The sequence below is a fragment of the Rhinoderma darwinii genome, chromosome 2 (assembly GCF_050947455.1).
Source record: "Rhinoderma darwinii isolate aRhiDar2 chromosome 2, aRhiDar2.hap1, whole genome shotgun sequence".
Lineage (NCBI taxonomy): Eukaryota > Metazoa > Chordata > Amphibia > Anura > Rhinodermatidae > Rhinoderma > Rhinoderma darwinii.
The window spans coordinates 98,696,054-98,716,477 of NC_134688.1; the positions used below are offsets into that span (position 1 = coordinate 98,696,054).

At 43.6% G+C, this 20,424-nt stretch overlaps 1 protein-coding gene across 2 annotated transcripts in view; it reads left to right on the top strand.

Annotated features, from left to right (window-relative positions):
• Positions 1 to 20,424, top strand: part of CDK4 (cyclin dependent kinase 4) — a 94,752-nt gene that overhangs the window by 24,293 nt on the left and 50,035 nt on the right. For both annotated transcript variants that reach the window (XM_075851957.1, XM_075851958.1), the window contains exons 3-4: positions 4,918 to 5,053; positions 10,455 to 10,622. In XM_075851957.1, coding sequence (XP_075708072.1) covers positions 4,918 to 5,053; positions 10,455 to 10,622 — 304 coding nt within the window. The remainder of the gene's footprint in view (positions 1 to 4,917; positions 5,054 to 10,454; positions 10,623 to 20,424) is intronic.

The following is a 20,424-nucleotide window of genomic DNA, read 5'->3' on the forward strand; positions in this document are numbered from 1 at the left end:
AGATTCTCAAATCCCTATCTCCTATTGCATGTGATCGGCGCTGCAATGTAGATAACGGTAAAGTTTTTTTTGGTTTGTTTTTTTTAAAAAAACTTTCATTTTTGGCCAAGTTATGAGCAATTTTATATTTATGCAAATGAGCCTTTCTAAAGGACAACTGGGCGTGTTTTTTTTCGTATGTCCAACTGGGCGTGTATTGTGTTTTTAACTGGGCGTGTTTACTTTTTTACTAACTGGGCGTTGTGAATAGAAGTGTATGATACTGACGAATCAGTGACCAATCAGCATCATGCACTCCTCCATTCATTTACACAGCTGCAGTGTTCTTACTAGAACACGATCTGCAGCCACATACACAAGTGTCCTGATAATGAATACACATGACCTCCAGCCTGGACGTCATGTGTATTCAGGATCCTGACACTTCTGAATCTTTTCTGTGAGATTACAGCAAGCCACACATAATCTCGCGAGATTACGCGGTAAACGAGATTTCGTTTCCCTTGCTGGTAATCTCACAGAAAAGATTCAGAAGTGTCAGGATCCTGAATACACATGACGTCCAGGCTGGAGGTCATGTGTATTCATTATCAGGACACTTGTGTATGTGGCTGCACATAGTTCTAGTAAGAACGTGATGCTGCTGTGTAAATGAATGGAGAGGAGTGCATGATGCTGATTGGTCACTGATTGGTCAGCATCATACACTTCTATTCACAACGCCCAGTTAGTAAAACAAGTAAACACGCCCAGTTAAAAACACAATACACGCCCAGTTAGACATACGAAAAAAAACACGCCCAGTTGTCCATTTCAAAGCTCATTTGCATATATATATATATATATATATATATATATATAAATTGCCCACAACTTGGCCAAAAATGAACGGTTTTCACAAAAAAAACAAAAACGTTACTGTTCTCTACATTGCAGCGCTGATCACATGCAAGAATCTGGTGACAGAGCCTCTTTAATGTCCTGAAATAGGGGGGGGACCCTATATTTAAAAATACCCTTATTGGGCATTTTACTTGAGATTCTTCTGGGAATAGCTGGTTACTGGACTTACAAAACGGAAGTGTTACTGGGGAATTATACAGGATTTTATTATATGTGTGTGTGTGTGTGTGTGTGTGTGTGTATATATGTGTATATATATATAATATATATACTACCGTTCAAAAGTTTAGGGTCACTTAGAAATTTCCTTATTTTTGCAAGAAAAGCGCAGTTTTTTCAATGAAGATAACATTAAATTATTCAGAAATACACTCTATACATTGTTAATGTGCTAAATGACTATTCTAGCTGCAAACATCTGGTTTTTAATGCAATATCTACATAGGTGTATAGAGGCCCATTTCCAGCAACCATCACTCCAGTGTTCTAATGGTACATTGTGTTTGCTAACTGTGTTAGAAGGCTAATGGATGATTAGAAAACACTTGAAAACCCTTGTGCAATTATGTTAGCACTGCTGTAAACAGTTTTGCTGTTTAGAGGAGCTATAAAACTGACCTTCCTTTGAGCTAGTTGAGAATCTGGAGCATTACATTTGTGGGTTCGATTAAACTCTCAAAATGGCTAGAAAAAGAGAGCTTTCATGTGAAACTCGACAGTCTATTCTTGTTCTTAGAAATGAAGGCTATTCCATGCGAGAAATTGCCAAGAAACTGAAGATTTCCTGCAACGGTGTGTACTACTCCCTTCAGAGGACAGCACACACAGGCTCTAACCAGAGTAGAAAGAGAAGTGGGAGGCCCCGCTGCACAACTGAGCAACAAGACAAGTACATTAGAGTCTCTAGTTTGAGAAATAGACGCTTCACAGGTCCTCAACTGGCAGCTTCATTAAATAGTACCCGCAAACGCCAGTGTCAACGTCTACAGTGAAGAGGTGACTCCGGGATGCTGGCCTTCAGGGCAGAGTGGCAAAGAAAAAGCCATATCTGAGACTGGCTAATAAAAGGAAAATATTAATATGGGCAAAAGCACACAGACATTGGACAGAGGAAGATTGGAAAAAAGTGTTATGGACAGACGAATCGAAGTTTGAGGTGTTTGGATCACACAGAAGAACATTTGTGAGACGCAGAACAACTGAAAAGATGCTGGAAGAGTGCCTGACGCCATCTGTCAAGCATGGTGGAGGTAATGTGATGGTCTGGGGTTGCTTTGGTGCTGGTAAAGTGGGAGATTTGTACAAGGTAAAAGGGATTTTGAGTAAGGAAGGCTATCGCTCCATTTTGCAACGCCATGCCATACTCTGTGGACAGCGCTTGAATGGAGCCAATTTCATCCTACAACAGGACAATGACCCAAAGCACACCTCCAAATTATGCAAGAACTATTTAGGGAAGAAGCAGGCAGCTGGTATTCTATCTGTAATGGGGTGGCCAGCGCAGTCACCAGATCTCAACCCCATAGAGCTGTTGTGGGAGCAGCTTGACCGTATGGTACGCAAGAAGTGCCCATCAAGCCAATCCAACTTGTGGGAGGGGCTTCTGGAAGCATGGGGTGAAATTTCTCCCGATTACCTCAGCAAATTAACAGCTAGAATGCCAAAGGTCTGCAATGCTGTAATTGCTGCAAATGGAGCATTCTTTGACGAAAGCAAAGTTTGAAGGAGAAAATTATTATTTGAAATAAAAATCATTATTTCTAACCTTGTCAATGTCTTGACTATATTTTCTAGTCATTTTGCAACTCATTTGATAAATATAAGTGTGAGTTTTCATGGAAAACACAATTGTCTGGGTGACCCCAAACTTTTGAACGGTAGCGTGTGTGTGTGTGTGTATATGTGTATATATACATATATATATATATATATATATATATATATATATATATATATATATATATATTTTAGTAGCCTGATCGTATTTGAGTTGTTCTCCAATGTGGTGAGGTCTTTTTTGTTTTTTTGTAAATGAATGATTTGTTTGCTTCCTCATCTGATAGATCGCACTGAAAAATGTTAATTCACCATTTCACGTGGTTGCTTGCCTCATAAGAGACTATTTTGTGCTCGTTCAGCACTGGGTTACTCTTCTCTTGAAAGGGATAAAAAAAGGGAGCAATCAACCAGAGTAGCGGAGTCTATTACCATGTGTGTTATGTCTGTAGTGCCGGGTGACCTGTTCATCCTATGTCATGTACTTACACATTGTGCGTGGTTGAGTTGTAAGCAGATTCCATATTGGGGTAATCGTAGCTTTATCTCGCAGGCACAGACTGTCGCTTTCCTTTATCTTTTTATCTTGAGTGAAGACCAGACATTACACAAACGAAGATAGGACGATAGTGACCAAGTTATTTTATGTTGATCTGCTTATTTCTGACTTATCGGGTAGTTTAGAATTAGAAGAACTGTAGGGAATATTCTATAAATTTGGAAATTCAAAAGTCCTTGTCACCTGATTCTTGAAGCTTTGATCTATTCTGCTGCTCACAGGAGGTCTTTAGTTGTCTCTAAGGGGTGTAGCTAAAGGCTCATGGGCCCCGGTGCAAAAGTTATTTTTGGGGGGCCCAACTATCTAATCTGTCTATCTGACACCGCATATCTATAAGAGCTTGTCCACAAGTAACGGAATTGCTGCGTATTTTCCGTCCAGAATTGCGGACTGAAAATACGCAGCAGAATGCAGTAGCAGCAAAGTGGGTGAGATTTAACAAATTTTATCCACACGCTGCGTATAATTTCAGAGCAGAAATTCCTGCTGCGGAAAGTGGACTGAATTGCTGCGTCTTTCGGCGTAAATATCGCCATCTCCCAACGTTCAGAAAAACGCAGCAAGATCCAAAGTACAGAACGCAGGAAATGGTGCGGAATTTCTGCTAGTTTCTGCGGAAATGCGGCAGACATTTTTTGCAGCAATTCCATTACATGTGGGCAAGCCCTGAGACTGACCCCTGTAGCTCCGCCACTGGGTAGGATTATATATAGAGAACAGTAACGCACATGATCGGATTAGATGCAGGACCCCAGCAGACCGTATTCATATACTTACCTCCTCGCTCTGAGCTAGGCCCTCCGCTCCGGGCGTAGCGCTGACTCCTGACACCTTCAACGTCACGATGATGAGGCAGGAGGGTAGCTCTAAGGAAATGTTACTGCAGTTTACTACATGGGCCCCAGTCACTACAGTAACTGGATAGATGTGATACGGAGGGTCATGGGCCCCCCTGGCTTCAGGACCCTCTCACAATTGCAACTGCTGCGACCCCCTATAGTTATGCTAATATTATTTCTGTAGCTGCAAGGCTAGGGCCTTACAATCCGCAGTATAGATCTGTACTATTTGGAACAATGTATAAATTAGTAATGGGTAGGAAATTGAGATATCGCTTCTGATCTTGCATGAGTGGTACAGATGGCACTCTGGGTGGTACAGTTGTAGAGGAAACCATATGACGCATGAGAAGTCTAGTGCACGAGTCCTATTACTAAGAACTGGGCCCATGCACAAGACTCGTATGGCGTACAATCGGAATGGACATGGCAAGCGAAGTAATACTAAAAGTACACAGAAATCCACATTTTCAGATGTTTGTGTGGAGCTAGAGCCTGGGATGCCTGTTACACACCATTCTACCATCCATAAATAAGTGATGTAGACCATAGGTCCCCAACTTTATGAAGGTCACAAGACCCTTTCAAATATGACAGGTGTTGTTGAGCCATACTTCGATGTAGAGTGTATGTGGCTTAGAAACGCTGGCATAGAGAACCTGACAGCGGTGCTGTACTTTCACCAGTGATGCCAAACCGAGAGATACCGTGCTAATCTAGCTATTCATAAAAGTGGATATCATTACAGCTCTATGATAAAGGTGATCTGGGGAAACCTAGAAATAACTTTTTACGTACAGAAAATACAGTGATTAAACGTTTTCTGTTCTCTTTTTCTAGGCTGATGGATGTTTGCGCCTCTGCCCGGACAGACAGAGAGACCAAAGTTACCTTAGTATTTGAGCATGTGGATCAGGACCTAAAGACTTATTTGAATAAAGTTCCTCCTCCTGGCTTACCCCTCGATACCATCAAGGTACTTCTTCTGTCCTGGTGTATTAATATTTGGCAATATGATGTCTGTCAACATCACAGAAGCTGGAAATGGGGTCACCTTAATGTCAGAAATATAATATTTTTAGTCTTATTTTGGACACCCCTTCCTGAAAAATTACACGTGGCCTGAAATAAATAGAAGTGAAAAGCTGCAGATCCCTCATGTTCATATTTCCTCATCTCTTGCACTCATGAAATAATTCTATAATATTCGCATAGTATAGATCAGGGGTCTCAAACTCGGCCGGGTAAGTGGGCCGCATATAGAAAAAATGGGAAGTTGACGGGTCGCATTACTTTCAAATTTGCTACAATACAAAATTATTGTTAATCAATTAGTTATTTGAACTACTATAACACTATATTACTAGAATAATAATACTACATTACTATAATAATACCGCTAGGTTTAAAATTTGAGATATTTCTCCACGTGCTTATTTCAACAATCCAGCTTTTCAGTTAGTGTCGCTAAATGCAGTCCGGCGGCTCAGTTAGCACACATGTCAAGATTGGGCAGCCCCTTTTTAGATAGTGCCGCAGTGCCCTCTGTGGATGCGGCCGCAGTGCCCTCTGTGGAAGCGGCCGCAGTGCCCTCTGTGGATGCGGCCGCAGTGCCCTCTGTGGATGCGGCCGCAGTGCCCTCTGTGGATGCGGCCGCAGTGCCCTCTGTGGAGGCGGCCGCAGTGCCCTCTGTGGAGGCGGCCGCAGTGCCCTCTGTGGAGGCGGCCGCAGTGCCCTCTGTGGAGGCGGCCGCAGTGCCCTCTGTGGAGGCGGCCGCAGTGCCCTCTGTGGAGGCGGCCGCAGTGCCCTCTGTGGAGGCGGCCGCAGTGCCCTCTGTGGAGGCGGCCGCAGTGCCCTCTGTGGAGGCGGCCGCAGTGCCCTCTGTGGAGGCGGCCGCAGTGCCCTCTGTGGAGGCGGCCGCAGTGCCCTCTGTGGAGGCGGCCGCAGTGCCCTCTGTGGAGGCGGCCGCAGTGCCCTCTGTGGAGGCGGCCCCAGTGCCCTCTGTGGAGGCGGCCCCAGTGCCCTCTGTGGAGGCGGCCCCAGTGATGTCAGGGGCTTGCCCAGAGCTGGAGTCCCAGGCAGAGCGCTAGTAGGCTCTTCCTGGGACTCCAGCTGTGCTCCTGACATCACTGGGACTCCTGCTCTGGGGAAGCCCCTGACATCATTGTCGATGTATGGACAGCGATGTCAGAGGCTTTCCCGGAGCAGAGCCGATAATAGCGCTCTGCCCGGGACTCCGCTCTGGGGAAAACCCTGACACACTGTCCATATATGGGCAGCGATGTCAGGGAATTCCACAGAGTCCCGGAGCAGAGCCGACCCCAGCGCTCTGCTCGGGACTCCGGCTCTGGGGAAGCCCCAGACATCGCTGTTCATATGCGGACAGCGATGTCAGGGAATTCCACAAAGTCCAGGAGCAGAGCCGACACCAGCCACCAGCGCTCTGCTCCGCTCTGGGCAAGACCCTGACACACTGTCCATATATGGGCAGCGATGTCGGGAAATTCCACAGAGTCCTGGAGCAGAGCCTGTACTAGCGCTCTGCCCGGGACTCCGGCTCTGGGGAATCCCCAGACATCGCTGTTCATATGTGGACAGCGATGTCAGGGAATTCCAGAGTCTCGGAGCAGAGCCGATACTAGCGGCTCTCTGTCCCGCGGGCCGCAGATGACAGCCCCAGGGGCCGCATGCGGCCCACGGGCCGCGTGCTTGAGACCCCTGGTATAGATAGTTGTATGTGTGCTTTTTATGGAGGTCTGTAAGGTGAATGTCCAGTAGTAAAATCAATAATGTAAGACAGTACCTTTAGGTGATGCTTACCTGCTGTTTATTTTTCTCAGTACTTTCTGCTTTTTAGTTCACAGCTCCGCCCTAATGTACAGTAGTTGATCTGGGACTTTAGTTTAGCTACAGTGCCTGCAGGGAGTCTGAGACACACCTCCTTCCTCATCATTGGTTCAGGCTGCTCCCTCCCTACTGCAGTTCTGCTCCCTATTGGTTGCTGTGTATAAACCTGTTCATTCCAAGCTCACCAGGAAGTCCAATGCATGGAGCAGATTTCCTTTATATCAATGGCAGAAGGATTATAAAGTACAGCTCAAGAGCAACTAGTGAGAAAAATATTCGGCGACTGCTGCACTTATGTGGAGGGCAAATTAACCCTTTGTAAGGGGGAGCCTAAACAATCACTTTAGGGTCTAATTACGTGGTATGCCCAAAAAGCAATTTTACCTGTGCCGTGTAAACAGAGTATTTTACTTATTGGTTATATGCTTTATTGAGCTAATAGCATTTACTCACATTCTGTATTTGTTTTTCTCCCATTAAGACCTCGCCAAAGAAAGTGTTAAGGATTATTAGAAGGAAATCTGGGATAAGTGATCTGGCTGAATGGTCAATGCCACTTTTTGTTTGTATTAAATTGTGTGCATTTCGACTGTTGCTTTGTGTGACTGTGCGGGCGCTTGTATGTTCTGTCTTTGGATGATGAGCTCTGATTCTTAAATGAGCACAGAAATTCCTCGGATTAGTTGACCTGGAAGTTGTGGAGAGTGTTTATTAGAGGAGAAGCCGGCCTCCTTCCCCTCCATTGGGTTTTCGTTAGGACAATGAGCGTGAGTCATGGGCAGATGAGGCCGAGCAGCTGCCGCCGGCCTGAATGGTGTTTGTGTTACAGCTGACTTCATATTCAGTGACCTCGTATTATGTTAATGTTCTGCTCTCAAGGAGCCCCCCTGTAAATGGTGTGTGATCTAGTTTACAAGCGTTTGTTCAAATTCCCCATTTTAGCGTTTGCGTGCTTTTCCTCTAAATCACTTGCTATAAATTGACTTTTTAACCAACTAATGACCAGACAACGTGTAGCACTGCTTAAACCTCCACATAGTTTTATTTGTTTGGCTTTTCAAATAATATTTAGTTACAGTGCAATGCCTTTTAATCCTGCATTTGATAGTCTAGAAATTTCAAGTAACCTAAAAATATTGAATCCTGCAAAGCCAGAATAAGATGACTAAGGCCCCATGCACACGACCGTAAAAACTCCCGTAATTACGGGCCCATAGACTTCTATTGGCCACGGGTACCTCCCCGTATGCTTACGGGAAGGTGCCCGTGCCGTTGAAAAAGGTAGAACATGTCCTATTTCAGGCCGTAATTACGGCACGGGCAGCCCATAGAAGTCTACGGGGCTCCCGTAATTATGGGTGACTACGTGTGTGCACCCGTAATTATGGGAGCGTTGCTAGGTGACCTCAGTAAATAGTGACTGCCCAGGGTGCTGAAAGAGTTAAACGATCGGCAGTAACTGTTTCAGCACCCTGGACAGTGACTTCCAATCAGAATATAGATAAAGCTGTAAAAAAAAAACGACGTTCATACTTACCCAGAACTTCCTGCTTCTTCCTCCAGTCTGGCCTCCTGGGATGACGTTACAGCCCATTTGACTGCTGCAGCCAATCACAGGCTGCAGCGGTCACATGGACTGCCGCGTCATCCAGGGAGGTCGGAGTGGATGTCAGGAGAGGGACGCGTCACCAAGACAACGGCCGGGTAAGTATGAATTTATTTTACTACGGAAAGGGCTGTCCCTTCTCTCTATCCTGCACTGATAGAGAGAAGGGGCTGCCGATTAGTGCAGTGCAATTTTGCAGCCAAATACGTGCCCGTAAATATGGGTGGAATACTGGTGACCAAGGACCTGTATTTACGGGTGGACAAAAATACGGTCGTGTGCATGAGGCCTAAGCAAAGCCCTGATACGCGGCTACACTAGAGATGAGTTGTAATAAAGTCTGTTACAGCAGAACTTCTGCCCAGAAGCCTGTGCGTTTTATATTGCACATACAATAATGTAATGTCAATAAAATACAATCATTTTTATTATGCCAAGAATAAATGCATATGCAGAATTTGTACCCCCGTGTGTAACAACCTATACAATAAAATTGTTTCCATAAGGAGAACATCATAGCATAAAAAAATGTAAATATAAAAAAACTATTCTTAGTTCACTTGTAGATTGTGTTATTTTGGAGAACACCGTCACCCCCACAAAAAAATAATTTTGTCTATAAGAATCCGAGGCAAATTGTAAAATTCAAGGAAATTTTTAAAGGACCTATTGGCTCTCCAGACATAAAAATCACTTCGTAGCCAATTTATTTTTTTAAATTGACCAATGGGTGTTACCGTTACTTTTGACAATGTAGTGTCTCCAACACTGTCCAATCTGTACTGACAGTGTTGGGGTCAGTTCACATGTTGCGGAAAATCCACAAGACCTACAGTAGCAGCAAAGTGGATGAGATAAACAAATCTCATCCACGCGTAAATACTGGGCGGAAAAAAAACTGACCTGCGGTGCGGAATTCTATTCAGCAGCATGTCAATTTTATTTGAGTAAACGCTGCTTATTTGTTTCGGGTTTTCCTCATTCAATTCAATGGGGAAGTAAGACCCGCAACAAATAGCAGTTGTTGCATTTTATGCGGCAGGTTCGCAGTGATTCTGCCGCAAAAAAAAAAAACACCACTCAGAAAAATAAAATAATCTTACACCTACCCAGGAGTCTGTTTCTTCCTCCAGGCCGGCTCCTGGGATGACATTTCATCCCATGTGACCACCGCTGCAGCCAATCACAGGCTGCAGCAGTCTCCTGGGATGAAAAGCGAAGTGCTGCGGTTTTCAGCTGTGGACATTCCAAGCGAAAAACTGCACCACAGCTTTGCTTTTACGCGGCGTATCCCCCCTGAGTGAACTCAGCCTTAGGGCTCCTTCAGATGAGCGTAATACTCTCCCGTGTTCTGTGCGTTGAAATCACTCCGAGCGCACAGACCCGTGCAATTCAATGGGGCCATTCACACATGCGTTGTTTTTCACGCAGCGTGTCCATTGCGTGAATATATATAAGCAGAGAAATTAAAAACAGTAGTGCTTGCACGAACGTGAAAAACGCATGCCATACGCAAAGCACACTGATGCCAATACGCATACTGCACACCTACAAGAAATGTAGGAAAAACGCGGCATTTTTTTTTTTACATGTGCAAATCTGACACGCTCGTCTCCGTGCTCAGACCCCACCAATACAAACTTCAGACACGTCACTATGACATGTCAGAAGTTTGTCGAACATTTAGCTACACTTTAAAGCCTAAACTGCTTTGGCCTTAAATGGTTAATAATTGTTGCTCCAATGTGTTATCGCTCGCTTGGTGTTGACCACCCTGTTTGTTAACATATTTACTGGTAGTTTTTGTTTTTTAGTTTTTTGTTAATGCGAGTTCAGCAATGTTTCAAGTGGTTTATATATAATTTTTCTTCGATTAGAATTAATAGTTACTTGTATTTCTATCCTGTATCTTCTCCATCTGCAGAACCTGATGAGACAGTTCCTCTCTGGCCTAGAATTTCTTCATTTGAACTGCATTGTACACCGTGACCTGAAGCCAGAAAATATCCTGGTGACCAGCTGTGGACAAGTCAAACTAGCCGATTTTGGCCTGGCACGGATTTACAGTTGCCAGATGGCGCTAACCCCTGTAGTAAGTAAAAAGCTCGTTTTGGTTTCAAGTATTTTAACCTGGTCATGCACCTTAGACAAATATCGGCTAAACTTACCGACACCCCACTGCGTATCGGGGGGCTGCCTGATGTCTTCTATAGGGAGGTAGAAGGATTAATGGGTCATGCTAGATTTCTACATACGCGACCCTTTGTTCTCCGGTAGATAAGCACTGCCAGTTGTGTCTTATTAATATAAACATGCATGTATAGCCGATCCAATCATGCATGTTTATAACCAATAAGAAATAAGAAGCAGGTATCTGAGGGTACACAAGCAAGATTCTAGATTATTACACTATGACCGTAGCCAAAGCTGAAATGGTGAATTCCATTATTCTTTGAGACTCTAGCGCTGACGTGTAACCATTTGCGCAGAGGTGATCGCGCACTCCAGTAAGGACGCTCATTGACCTACAATTTAGGATATCTGCAATGCGTTGGTGTATTATTGTATGACATTTGATACTAGTCGTACTGTAAAAAGAGAGAACCAGTTTCTGGGGAATTTTGCAGCCAAATTCTCATGATTTCACGTGTTCCACAGAAGCTTAGTGGGCATAGAAAACACAGCTATTTCCCCGATCCTCTTTAAATGGGTTTTGTTGCTGCTTTTTGTTGTGACTACAGATGCGGGGGTGGGTATGACTCATTTGTCATATTTTGAGGTTAGTATCGGTCAGTTTGAGAATTTCTTGTATGCATGTTTTACTGAATATGTCATGAAACCGGATGTAACTGAGACTGGCTGCATACTCCATTTATATGTAGCTCACTGTACTATGAAATAGGATGCCGTGTAATATCACTATTATACTGTGGATCTCTAAATTCTAAGCAGATATGAGATGATGATGTAGTTTAACGCTATGAGGCAAAAAAAAAAAATGAAGCTGAACCTTTTCTCTGTTAGTGCCTTCTCCTACCTTCCAAAGACTTAAAGGGAACCTGTCACCAGCATTTCACCTATTGAACTTTACTTATCCCTCATTGGCCACTGCTATGAAAAGTTCATTGCCGTTATCCCCTCTCCTAAACTCCTCCTCCAACTGTAAATAACGGTCTGCAAACATTTCCCGCCTTTTATCGTAATAATTCGGTGTCCCGTTGTGCGCACACCCCAGAACAGGACATCAATGCACAAGCGTGGGATTTTGTGTGCTGGGGGAAGGCGAGGAGCTGTCAATCAAAAGTAAGGAGGCGGGGTAAATGCAGAAAGACTTGAGGAATGAAGATTTGACTCTTTTCTGCTCATTAGCATACGGTGTGGGAACACTAAAAAACGGAATACTAAAGCTACAGAGCCGACTAAGACGACAATTCTAGGTTATATAGAATTGATTTTTTTACCCACTATCCCCTGGTATTGCTGGTTTAATAGGTGAAATGCTGGTGACAGGTTCCCTTTAAATGGGTTGTACAGGATTAAAAAGACTAGGCTTCTTTCTTCCAAAAACAGCGCTACTCTAGTCATTGGGTCAGGTATTGCCGCTCATCTGCTTTGAAGAGAATGGGGCTAAGCTGCAATACCACACACAAACTGTGAACAGGGGTGGCACTATTTTTGGAAGAAAGCAGCTTTATTTTTTTCGAATACTGTACAACTCCTTTAGGCCATGTTCACACAGAGTATTTTGCAGGAGGAATATCTGCCTCAAAATTCCGTTTGGGAGTTTGAGGCAGATTTTCCGCTCCCCGCACGCCGATTTTCGCGCTGTTTTTCGCCCGCGGCCATTGAGCGCCGCGGGCATAAAACCCAGCGAAATACGCTTTCTCTGCCTCCCATTGAAGTCAATGGGAGGTCAGAGGCGGAAACGCCTGAAGATAGGGCATGTCGCTTATTTTTCCCGCGAGGCAGTTTTACTGCTCGCGGCAAAAAGACGCCGGCGCCTCCCATTGAAATCAATGGGAGGCGGTTTCGGGCCGTTTTTGCCGAGTTTTGCATCGCGGTTTCCGCGTCAAAAAACTCTGCAAAATACTCTGAACATAGCCTTAGGGTGCAGAAACACGTGGCAGAAATGTCTGACTGGAGATCAGTTTAATTCATCTGAATTTGGTTTTCTGCAACAGGTGCATGGATTTCTGCAACAAATTGTGCCACATGTGACCACCCATAGATTTGATGATTTGCTTCCAAGCTTACCAGTGTTATGATATTTTTGACATTCGTGATACTTTGGTCTTTTGAAGGGGCATGAATTGAAGGATGTCCACGAGGAGAATGATCAACCTGTGGTCACATTGCGTGTTAATTTGCATTTTCCTATATTTGTCCAAATTCCCATTAGTTGGAGCAAGTCATGTTAGTACCATATACTTAATGGACTCTGTTACTCATGGATCAATAGTAATTATCATTATGTCTACACGTTTACTTGCAATATTAACATCATAGGGGATTCCGCACAGTGCAGCATCGTGAACCACTCCACCATCTGTATAAAAAAAAACAAGGAGAGGACCCAGGTATCTGGTGAGCTGAGATACACACAAAAACACATCAATATCGCCAAAGGCAAAAAGATTAGCCCTGGCTTCCCAGATACCTATTGAATGCTTACTAGTATTGTGGCGTAATAGCTTTATTTGGATAACTAGAAGCATACAAATGAAGATTAAAAACGCAATGTGAACTGAAATGATACTAATAATAATTCGTAGTCCGTACAGTCTAAGTGCCCTAGTGTGCTAATGGACAAACACAGGCCTCCTAAGCAAAAGAGCACTTTGTGGATTTTGGGGCCTCATTTTTTTTTTTAGAATATATTTTAGGCACCATGTCAGGTTTGAAGAGGTCTTATGGTGCCAAAACAATAAAGACGCCCCCCAAAAGTTACCCCATTTTGGAAACTACACCCCTCAAGGAATTTTTCTAGGGGTAAATTTAGCATTTTGACTCCACACTTGTTTTGCAGAATTCATTGGAATTAGTCTGTAAAGGTAAAAATCGAAAACTTTTTTTTTTTTTTTTTAATGAGAAAACTTTAGACATTTTTAATTTTTACAAGGAATAAAGGAGAAAAAGAACCCCGACATTTGTAAAACAACTTCTCCCGATGACATAAATACGCCATATGTGGTAATAAACTACTGTTTGGACCCACAGAGAGGCTTAGAAGGGAAGGAGCGCTATTTGGGTTTTGGAGCTCAAATTTAGCTGGAATAGTTTTTGGGTGCCATGTAGAATTTCCAAAGCCCCTGAGAGACCAAAACAGTGGAAATCCCCCAAAAGTGACCCCATTTGGGAAACTACACCACTTAAAGGGAATGTGTTGGCAGCAAAACATGTTTTTTTTTTTTTTTAGTTAAACAATTAGTGTGTAGGTGATTTAAACATTGTTCTAATTTTTTTATTTTTTTTTTCACGAGTCAGGAAATATTATAAATTGGATTCAATTTATAATATTTCCCTGCACTGGTCACTAGATGGAGCCATTCCCAAAATTGCAGCATTGCATGTGGTAAAGCAACCACATTGCTTTATGCTGCAAAATTGGGTAAAAATCCCTCGCTCTAGTGAGCTCTCAGAATCCCCCCCTCCTTTATCCTGGCTAGTGCCGGGAGAAACGAGGGGTTTGAACGGTCTAACCTCCTACACTGTGTGTCGCCATTTTTTGAGCTAACACACAGTGTAGAAGGTTAACATACAGTAGTAAACACACTGAAACACGAACATACATAGAAATAACTTACCTGCTCCAGTCGCCGCCGCTCCCTCCGGTCCATCCGCTCCGTCTGCTGCCGCTGCTCCATGTGCACAAGTCCGGAAGCCGCGACCGGAAGTAGTAATCTTACTGTCCGGCCGCGACTTCCGGTCCACAGGAAAATGGCGCCGGACAGCGCGCATTTCAAATTGAACTGTGTGGGAGCGGCGCATGCGCTGTTCCCACACAGCGGCGTACACGATAGTGGATGGAACGGGCCCCGTTCGCAGTCCCTATGGGACTGGAGCTGCCGTATTCCATGTCTGTATGTGTCGTTAATCGACACATACAGAAATGGAAAAAAAAATGGCAGCCCCCATAGGGAAGAAAAAGTGTAAAAATAAAAAAAAGTAACACACAAATGAATCCAAACGTTTTTAATAAAGCACTAACATCTTTAACATATTAAAAAAATTTTTGGGGTGACACTGTTCCTTTAAGGAATCTATCGGTATAGTGAACATTTAGACCCCACATGTCTTTTTTAGAATTTATTAGAATTAGGCCGTGAAAATGAATATCAACATTATCTCCACTAAAATGTTTTTGTTTTTTTTTTAAATTTCATAAAGGAGGAAAAAGTACCCCAACATTTGTAAAGCAATTTCTCCAGAGTACGGCTATACCCCACGTGGTCATAAATGTTTTTTTTCATTAGAAAGTAATTAACCCTTTCTGGACTGATCCATTTTTTCGTTTTTCCCCGCTTTCCAAGAGCCATAACTTGTTTATTTTTCCGTCAATAGTGTGAGGGCTTATTTTTTGCGGAACGAGCTGTAGCTTTTATTGGTACAATTTTTTTTTTTTGGTACATACAAATGATTGAGCACTTTTTATTACATTTTTTTTGCTACAGCCCAGGTGACCAAAAAACAGCAATTTTGCCGTTTTAAATGTCTTTATTTTTCACGGCGTTCACAGTGCGAGTTAAATAACGGTATATTGTAATAGTTTGGACTTTTACAGACACAGTGATACTAATTTGGTGTATTTTTATTTTATTTTTTTTACAATACTTTAGAGAGAAAATGTTTTGTTTTTTTTTGGACATTAAATATTTATTGAATATTTTTTTCACTAATAATAATTAACTTTTGTTTTTACACATTTTATTAGTCCCCCTAGGGGAATTGAACCAGTGACCAGTAGATAGCTGGTAAAATACACTGCAATGCTAATGTATTGCCAATGTAATGCTAATGTTTAAATGGTGCCCAATCTTACCCGCTTTTGAAACACTGCACATGTTGCATTGCCATATTCTGAGAGCCAGAACTTCTTTTTTTTCTTCACCGGAGCTGTGTGAGGGCTTATTTGTTGCGGGACAATCTGTAGTTTTCATTGGTACCGTTTTGGGGTACATGCGTTATTTATTTATTTTTGATCACTTTTTATTCCACTTTTTGGCAAGCAAGGCGAATAAAAAACATGGTCATAATTCATGCTTTTTGGTCTTCTTTTTTTTTTTTTTTTTTTTTTTTTTTTTTACGGCGTTCATCCTGGGCTATAAATGACAATTTTACTTCTGCGGGTCGATGCGGTTACGGCGATACCATATGTATATAGTTTTTTTTTTAATGTTTTGCAGCGTTTGCGCGATAAAATCACTTATTTATAAAATAAATTATTTTCTGTGTCCCCATATTCTGAGAGCCATAACGTTTTATTTTTCAGTCAAAGCTGTGTAGGGGCTTGTTTTTTTTGGCGGATGGATTGTAGGTTTTATTGGTACTATTTTGGCGTACATGCGACTTTTTGATCATTTTTTCCCCTTGTATATTTTGAGAGGGGGGGTGACCAAAAAAATAGTGATTCTAGCACTGTTTTTCTTTTTTTTTTTTTGCGATGTTCATCTTGCGGTAAAAATAATTTTATAGTTAGGGTTGTTACGAATGCGGTGATACCAAATATGTGTACTTTTTTTTTTTTTTTAAAGTGTTCATTTTTTTCCCTATAATAGACTACTTATAGGAAAAAAAGCATTTTTTGTTTATGTAACTTATAACTTTTTTAATTTATTTTTACTTGTCCCACTAGGGGGCATTTTAGACTTGCAGCTCTGATCGCTGCTAGAACACATTACATTAGCTACGTAGTGTAATGTGTTCGATCATTGTGATGTAACAGTCAGTCACGCCATTTTGATTATCAGGGGTGATCGGTGGTCTAATAGGGGGTGCTAGCCCTTATTTTTACCATTTCTCTCCTCTCACAGAATATATTCTGAGAGGGGAGAACACTAACCGCCGCTGTTTTTACAGTGATCGTCGTTATTCGGTGAATACAAGACAAGTTGAATCCGTGTCCTATGGGGATTTTATTTTTCCAGAGCGGTCAGTATTTGGAATTCATGAGTATCCTCCCCTTTCCATATAGCACACCTTCTTTGAATGCACCCTATCAAATGTGAATTAGTCCATTCTTGTTTCCATATCAGGATCTTCTATATTTCCTGTGTAGTTTTCTCTCCTAGAATCCAGTTCTTTCTCCCTTCTGGAGCCTCTTTCTCTGTAAATCGCCTCTCCCTGGCTGTGCCTCTGCATATAAATACCAGCCACTTGTTTGCCTTTGGAAAGGTTTCTCATTCGCACTGGAGATGCAGTCCGTTTTACAATACTTCATATCTTTATCAACAAGTATTCTATATGTGCTCTTATAGATGCTGACCTCTTCATGTGGCTCATTTCCTCTATTCCTCCTCCTAGTCAGCAGTCTGTTATCTTGCGCTTTCCCTATTTCCAGACCTTTACGTTTGTGCGGTTATCTTCATCACATGTAGCTGCCATTCTATCTGCTTTACCAAAACTGCACAGTTGGCCCATAGGTTAAGCTTGCTTGTGTAAATTGCAATTCCCTAAATCATGGCAGCAAGGAGGATTACTCCATAACTAGGAGTATTCACTATACACTATGAAATCTGGTTAAATAAGATATCGGAGCTTTTTAATTGGTGGCCTTTTCTTGGGATAGGCCATCAATAGATCGGTGGGGGTCTGACACTGGGTGGGATTCCAATTTTTTACAGGTTTCCTGTTTTGCGGGCAGAGACATCCGCGGGGGGGGGGGGGGGCTCAGGGTGTTTTGCGGTATATCGCGCCATGGAAGATGATTCTAATAATAAAATAATTACGATATTCCAAATAAGCCCTACATTAAAGTGGAGTCTAAAGAAATTCCCTGTCCAGAATGTATGAATGGATTTTCACATTATGTATATAATTTCATAAGCGTACATACCTACCTACCGACGCTCATAATATTAATTCACCCGTTACATATAGACCTATACGTGCACATTTAATATCCTAAGCATGCTCAGCCCATTTAGTTAGGCTGTTGGCTGGGAGAAGGGTGGTGGACAGTGCGGCGTGCACAGTAAGCCGCGACACAGATACGGTGCCAGGACCAAGCTCAGTACATATATACAACTCCAGAACAAAGCTCCGTATATACATCCAGCACCAAAACCAAGCTCCATACTGTATGTATGAACTGAGCTTGGTTCTGGTGTTGTATATCTGTACTGAGTGTGGATCTGGGGCTGTGTATATGTACTGGCTTGGTTCTGGGGCTGTGTATATGTTCTGAACTTCTATTTGGTGCTGTATGTAACTCCAGAACCAAGCTCCGTACATAAATACAGCACAAGCACAAATGCAGCTCTGTACAGAGATCATTTACAAATTGAGTTTAACCCCTGCCATATAAGTTTGTTCGACATAAAACTACAGCTCCCAGTATAGCCAAAACGATGGTAAGGATATGCGGGGAGTTGTTGTTTCACAAATAAAGAACGATAGTACTGATCAGTCACAGGGAGAATAAACATTTTATATTTAGTGACTCACCGGTAACGACTTTTCAGATTGGAGTCTTTCTTTTTCTCTTTTCTTTGGTTCTCTATTATGACTTCTCCCGGTCACGATTCATTTCTGCAGTTTGCCGCTCAGATGTCTTCAGCTCCTCACTTTTCCAACATTTCCGCACCTATAAACGAAGATAAAATTCTCATGGTGCCACACTCTATGCTCCTAAATATAATCGTATTAGACACTGTCCCTCCGAATGTAATAGTACCATACACTGTGTCCCCGAACATAATAGGGCTACACACTGTGCCCCCGAACATAATAGTGCTACACACTGTGCTGAATATAATAGTGCTATACACTACGCTCCTAAATATAATAGTTCTATACACTGTTCTCCTGAATATAATAGTACCATTCACTATGTCCATGAATGTCAAACACTGTAAAGTAATGCATCACGCAGTGCCCCTTGTAGATAGTTCCCCTCATAGAGCTTATAAGGGCCTTTTATACCTGCCGATATTCGGCCAGTACAACGAGTGCCGATCAACGATACATCGTTGATCGGCGCTGGTTTGCTCCTGTCACACAGAGCTGTGGATGGGGACCAGCGGTGGTTACTCCAAACGCTCGTACCCATAAATTATTATCATGTCTGCAGCAGGTCTCCCTGTTTACACCGGGAGATGTGCTGCTGACAACAATTTTTAAATCTATACGACCGGATGATCGTTCATCTGCTGATCGCTGACCTTTTTACACAGAGCAATTATCAGCAACGAGCATTCTATGAACGCTGGTCTGCACGATAGTCGCCCGGTGTATAACACCCATAGTGCCCCCTGTAGATAGTGCTCCCTATAGCGTCCTCTGTAGATTGTGCTCTCCGTAGTGTCCTCTGTATGTAGATCGTGCTCTCCGTAGTGCCCTCTGTAGATCGTGCTCTCCGTAGTGCCCTCTGTAGATCGTGCTCTCCGTAGTGCCCTCTGTAGATCGTGCTCTCCGTAGTGCCCTCTGTAGATCGTGCTCTCCGTAGTGCCCTCTGTAGATCGTGCTCTCCGTAGTGCCCTCTGTAGATCGTGCTCTCCGTAGTGCCCTCTGTAGATCGTGCTCTCCGTAGTGCCCTCTGTAGATCGTGCTCTCCGTAGTGCCCTCTGTAGATCGTGCTCTCCGTAGTGCCCTCTGTAGATCGTGCTCTTCCCTAGTGCCCTCTGTAGATCGTGCTCTTCCCTAGTGCCCTCTGTAGATCGTGCTCTTCCCTAGTGCCCTCTGTAGATCGTGCTCTTCCCTAGTGCCCTCTGTAGATCGTGCTCTTCCCTAGTGCCCTCTGTAGATCGTGCTCTTCCCTAGTGCCCTCTGTAGATCGTGCTCTTCCCTAGTGCCCTCTGTAGATCGTGCTCTTCCCTAGTGCCCTCTGTAGATCGTGCTCTTCCCTAGTGCCCTCTGTAGATCGTGCTCTTCCCTAGTGCCCTCTGTAGATCGTGCTCTTCCCTAGTGCCCTCTGTAGATCGTGCTCTTCCCTAGTGCCCTCTGTAGATCGTGCTCTTCCCTAGTGCCCTCTGTAGATCGTGCTCTTCCCTAGTGCCCTCTGTAGATCGTGCTCTTCCCTAGTGCCCTCTGTAGATCGTGCTCTTCCCTAGTGCCCTCTGTAGATCGTGCTCTTCCCTAGTGCCCTCTGTAGATCGTGCTCTTCCCTAGTGCCCTCTGTAGATCGTGCTCTTCCCTAGTGCCCTCTGTAGATCGTGCTCTTCCCTAGTGCCCTCTGTAGATCGTGCTCTTCCCTAGTGCCCTCTGTAGATCGTGCTCTTCCCTAGTGCCCTCTGTAGATCGTGCTCTTCCCTAGTGCCCTCTGTAGATCGTGCTCTTCCCTAGTGCCCTCTGTAGATCGTGCTCTTCCCTAGTGCCCTCTGTAGATCGTGCTCTTCCCTAGTGCCCTCTGTAGATCGTGCTCTTCCCTAGTGCCCTCTGTAGATCGTGCTCTTCCCTAGTGCCCTCTGTAGATCGTGCTCTTCCCTAGTGCCCTCTGTAGATCGTGCTCTTCCCTAGTGCCCTCTGTAGATCGTGCTCTTCCCTAGTGCCCTCTGTAGATCGTGCTCTTCCCTAGTGCCCTCTGTAGATCGTGCTCTTCCCTAGTGCCCTCTGTAGATCGTGCTCTTCCCTAGTGCCCTCTGTAGATCGTGCTCTTCCCTAGTGCCCTCTGTAGATCGTGCTCTTCCCTAGTGCCCTCTGTAGATCGTGCTCTTCCCTAGTGCCCTCTGTAGATCGTG